General features: G+C 48.2%; 1 protein-coding gene across 1 annotated transcript in view; it reads left to right on the plus strand.

Moving 5' to 3' along the window:
* The window catches only part of LOC110295000 (WD repeat-containing protein 49-like), an 83,691-nt gene that overhangs the window by 75,691 nt on the left and 2,316 nt on the right, over positions 1-5,684 (plus strand). Inside the window, exon 21 of the mRNA XM_021163437.1 lies at positions 1,630-1,727. Within this exon, the coding sequence (XP_021019096.1) occupies positions 1,630-1,727 (98 nt within the window). The remainder of the gene's footprint in view (positions 1-1,629; positions 1,728-5,684) is intronic.

Genomic DNA, 5,684 nt, shown 5'->3' on the forward strand with positions numbered 1-5,684 from the left:
TTTTTTTTGGTTTTTCGAGACAGGGTTTCTCTGTGTAGCCCTGACTGTCCTGGAACTCACTTTGTAGACCAGGCTGGCCTCGAACTCAGAAATCCCCCTGCCTCTGCCTTCCAAGTGCTGGGATTAAAGGCGTGCGCCACCACCGCCTGGCTACAACTTTTTAAAAATCCAAAAATTAAGCAGTCCATCAAAATATTTCAGCCTACTGCATACAGAAACTGCTACTGTGGGAAAACTATACCACGTCATCTCAGTATGTAGTGGCACACATTCAAAACTGTACAGGTCATGATGAGCGACCACACCTAAGGAGCTCCAGACCACACAGGGTGTAGACCACAGGAACGTTCTCAAACAATGGTTCTCTCAAAACTGTGACCTTGGGGAAACGTGTGGCAGTCTTCACACAAAAAACGGAAGAGCCAGCTTGAGTTTATGACAGCAATTCTTTCTGTAAACTAGCAGCACATGGTTCACCCAGATTGGATTTGAAGAATTTGCCCTTGGAGCAGAGCTAATGATATCATATTCAATTTAATGAGGAGTTCAAAAAAATTAAGAATGATTAGCATTTCCCCTTTTTTGGAGACTTAATATTTATGCACAGAGAGTAGGAGCTTTCAATGAACGGCTGGCAAGCTCATCCTGGCTAGTTTTATTGACACAAGCTAGAGGCATCTGAAAGGAGGGAGCTTCAATTCACAAATTGTCCTCATAAGATCTGCCTGTAGGGCATTTTCTTAGTTAGTGATTGATTGAGGACTGATGCCACCCCCGGGTTAGTAGTCCTGGGTCTATAAGAAAGCAGGCTGGACAAACCATGTGGAGCAAGCCTGGAAGCAGCACCCCTCCATGTCCTCTGACATGTCAGGCCCTGCCTCCAGGTTCCTGCCCTGCTTGGGTTCCTGTCCTGACTTCCTTTGATATGATATGGAATCCTAAGCCAAATAAACCCTTTCATCCATCCCCAGTTTGTGTTGGTCTCAGTGTTTCGCTGCAGCTACAGAAACCGTAATAGAAACGAGACTATGGGAGACATCTCATTCAAAACGCAACAACGTTACTTCTAAGATAAAAGGGACAGAAAACAAAACTCCAAGCCCTTACGTGGTGTGTTAGGACCGGGAATCCAAATTGTAAAGTTGCAGAATAAGGTGTTTCCTGGCTGTTTGTGAGAGGACCCAGAGCTCCAATTCACTCACTGTCATGTGATCTCCCACAGTCCCTCCCGCTGAGCTATGAAATAGAGGGTGTCTTAGGCAATCTAGAAGTTCCTTTCCAGCCTTAAAAACTATGTGCTTGTCTTTATTTTCTGTTTGAGAAAAACTTAATGTGTTCATTGTCTCTGGATGTTGATAGCGCCTCTTCCAAGATGCCAAGAGATTTCATACAACCATAGTCCAAGTGAGTTGACTAGATGCTAAGAAGAGCTCACAGGAAAATGCCACATACCACCTGGAACTGGGGCAAGGCACAAAGGCTCCATGGGAAGTTTTGTCTTCTGGCCAGTTCAGCCAGCCTGAGTCTTGTTCTAACAGGGAAAATCCAAATGCCCCACTGTTGGCTATTGGTCCCTATTATCAGAGTGACCATGGCTTCTGGTCTCACATCTTTGTGTTCTTCCTCCAGGCTGAAAAGACCCCTAACCCTCCCTCCCCAGAAGGTCTCACTGTTGAAGCAGAAGCGAAAGCAGATAAGAGCCAATGGGCTGCATTTTGCCATGGCAGGTCAGTCTGGACAATCAGGCGGGTCAAAGGGGTCACCCCCACCCTCACCCCCACCCTCACCCCCAAAGCATGCAGTGGTCCTTGGCTGAGGTCTGCTAGCTCTCTATTTACTACCTGTTATCTGTTTCCCCCAGCCTGTGAGTGTAACTGGGTCACTACACAAGAGCATCTTACCTATGCGATTTAACACCCCTCCCCCATTTTATCAGGCTACCACCTATGACCAAGCCCCATCCGTTTGTCTGTACCGACAGCTCTGTGGCTGGTGTTGCTGGCCTTGGGAACACTCGAGGCACTGTTGCCTCACCATCTCTCACACAGGTACCCTGTATAGCCCTTCTGGCTTCCTGAGGATCTGGGGTAAGGATGAAGGCCCCAAGGCCTCCAAAGCTACAAATCCCAGACTACCTCAAAGCCCCATATGCACTCCAGGCCCTATGCACTGGGACATGGGAGGTTCTAGAGATGCAGTGTTCCAGTTCCTCCAGTTCCCCGGAATGTTCTTCTCTAGGTCTCGGCCACCAAGAGACCCAAAGAAACAGCCCTTTCCACGTCCTCTAATGCTCCTCTCACCAGAGAATTTAGGTTAAATAAATGCCTGGATGAGTGGCAGCTCCATCTTCACCATGTTCACCAAGAGCCCAAGTTCCTTCCCTGTATTTCTGTCCCTGTATTTCCGTCTGCACAGTTATCTAACGGGAAAGACAGCTACAGCTACCTAACCCTTGCCTTCCATCTACACCCCTGAAAGTACAAACAGGGGCATGGGGAGTTGGGGATCCAGGGTGTGTACTTTCCAGATGGCTCAGCATGCTTTCTGGAATATTCTAGGAGTGTCTGCCTACTCCTGCTTGCATCTTAAGGGGGCAGCACCTAGTCACGTGACCACAGCCAAGGCCCTGTGTAAGGAGAGGAGGGTAGGAAAGGGTTTCTGGTAGACATGTAGCAAGCTCTGTCCCAGAAGCTAAGAATATAAAATGCAGGCCGAGCAGTAGTGGCGCACGCCTTTAGTCCCAGCACTTGGGAGGCAGAGGCAGGCGGATTTCTGAGTTCGAGGCCAGCCTGGTCTACAAAGTGAGTTCCAGGACAGCCAGGGCTATACAGAGAAACCCTGTCTGGGGGGGGGGGTGTGAATATAAAATGCTGTGGTACTTGTAGAATTCAAGGGTCTGTAACCCAGAAACTCCACTCACTATGATGTATCAGGCCAGAAGATGTCTGGAAGCCACAAGTCCAAAGTTTGTCCAGGGCAAATAGCTAATTTATGGGAAAACAACACAGACCTGGAATTTAGCAACCGTGACTATGAATCATTTCAACTTCCTTTCTATATACTTGGAGGTCTTCCATGAAGGTACAGGATACAGTAAGATGGCAGATGTGATGGCATACTGGAGTGTGATGTGAGTTGGAGTCTGGAAAGGGGAGGTTCTTTCCCTATTCACCGACACCTTTAGCATCTCCACCCTGGACTATTGAGTTAGCAAGGTGGCCAGCAGCTGCAAACTTTGAGCCCTGTTTGTTTGTTTGTTTTCAAGACAGGTAGAGTTGGCTGTCCTGGATCTCACTCTGTAGATCAGGCTGGGCTCAAACTCACAGATATCCTCCTGCCTCTGCCTCCCAAGTCCTGGGATTAAAGGTGTGCACCACTGCCGGGCATGGATGAAATGAGCAGAGGGAGAGGCATGCAGGGAAGGACAGAGGGGGCAGTGGATCAACCCTAGTGGTTGTTGAGTAAATTTTAAAATGTATGCCAGCCGGGCATCACTTAATGCCATCACTCGGGAGGCAGAGGCAGGCGGATTTCTGAGTTCGAGGCCAGCCTGGTCTACAAAGTGAGTTCCAGGACAGCGAGGGCTATCCTGGCTGAGAAACCCTGTCTTGAAAAACCAAAAAAAAAAAACAAAAAAAAAAACCCAAAAAACCAAAACCAAAACAAACAAACAAACAAGTATGCCTTTTAAGGCAGGAAGCATTAGAAACAATACACACATTCTATCAACATGCCATTTCTATTTGCAACATGAACACAGCACATTCATTCACTGGTCTTTGGGCATCCAATGCACCATAAATGAGCTTTGATTTCTGCTTTTACGAAGGTGAAGCAGACCTCTGCAAAGCATGTTAGAGCAGTGTTCTTCCCAATTTCTAGAATTTCCCCCAAACCATCGTTTATCCTCAGTCCTCCATCATCTGCCAGCTGAGCGCCTTCAGCCCTAGCAAAGGCTTCTTTGTTTCTCTCATTATTCTCACATTAATGTAATTTTTGCTTTGTTGAGATAAATTTATAATCGCAATCAAGTGTCCAAGAGGCATGGGCGGGTGGGAAAACAATCACAGCTGGTTCTGGCTAAGCGTGCACCTGTCCCAGTTGGGGAGAAAGCGGAGCATTCACAGGGCTGTTGAGCATTTGCAGGGAGGGTATTGATGGAGTCGCTCAGACCACCGGGTCCTTTTAGAAAGCATCTACTGCAGAGATTCTTTATGTAACAGATTCTCTGAAAGTCAAATCATGTTTTCTGTGTGTAGCTTGACTATGCGTAGAAAGCAAGAAAGCTCACAGGTGGGGAAGGGGAAGACCGCATGCATCTGCAGCCGGTAGGACAAGCCGCTCTTCTCTCATTCTGGAGACAATGGGGATCTCTACAGAAAAGGAAACTGAGGCTCTGGGAGGCCATGCTGCGTACCTGAAGTTAAATCACTAGTAGCGGTGGTCAGGCAATAAGAGGGCCTCGCTATTCGTTAGCTTTCCTGCATCTCTCCTCTGACACCAAGCCTTGGGCTTTTCTGTGAACATAAAAAGAAAACACAGACTCTACCTGCTCTAAACACGGGCATGCCTTGGGCAAGTGGCAGATGATTGCGAAGCAGGCATTCACCGGCCTGCAGGATGCTGCCCCAGGGTTGGCGCTAGGGCAGCTCATTGAGGAGCTTGTTGCCCGGGGTCCCTTTAAAGTTTAAACAGAACGGTGGGAAGATGTCTGGGAGATGTTGCTTCCCTGGCTCAGCAGGGTGAGGTGAGGCACCGGAACCATTTCCTGAGGAATGGTACCAGGGAGGTGAGCAGACAGCCCGAAAGGATGCTCACAGAGTAAAGGGGGGACAGGAATAGCGAAGAATGCGGACCAGGCCAGAGAACAAAGAACAAGATGGCAGCAGAGCTCCAGAGACAAACCACGTGGTAGGAAGCAGGGTTAAGGACCCCTCATTGCCCTGAGCATCCCCGGTTTTGTTGAAAATCACCCCGCTTCACAATAATGTGTTGAGGGCTGCTCTGTGCCTACACTGTAATAGAACACAGGGGACACGCCCACAGAGAGAAGTCTGTCCTGAAAAAGTCTGTCCTGTGCTTCATCGTGCGGCTCTTGCATGATGGGTGGAGCATGAAGCATCATGGGAACATTGGTGCAGGGGACGATGGGATAGTATTTGGAGAGAGGGAATTCATGCTGATGCCTGAGAAACATGAGTGGGAATATTAGGGTGTTGCCACCTGTAAGGGGTTTTTAGGAGACAGAAGTGGTACCACGTGTATGAGGCCGAAGATGTTGTGCTAAGTAAAACAAACCAGTTGCAAAATGACAAATATTACCTAGTAGCAAGGGACGAGGTACCCAGAGCAATCAAACTCAGAGTCAAAGTGAAATGGCTACCGTTAGGGGCGGAGGAGAAGGGGACGAAGAGATGCTGAAGAGATGCTGCTCAATGGTTTTGTTTTCAGTTTTGTGAGGTGGAAGAGTTTAGAAGCTGACTATGGGGGAATGTAGATGTAGTTCTGGCACTCGGTAGATGAAGGCATGAAAATCAGGAGTTCAAGGTCACCCTCAGCTCTATAGGGAGTTGAAAGGGTCAGAGGCCAGCTGTCTTAGTCAGGGTTTCTATTCCTGCACAAACATCATGACCAAGAAGCAAGTTGGGGAGGAAAGGGTTTATTCGGCTTACACTTCCATGCTG

Source organism: Mus caroli, chromosome 5 (assembly GCF_900094665.2).
Source record: "Mus caroli chromosome 5, CAROLI_EIJ_v1.1, whole genome shotgun sequence".
Lineage (NCBI taxonomy): Eukaryota > Metazoa > Chordata > Mammalia > Rodentia > Muridae > Mus > Mus caroli.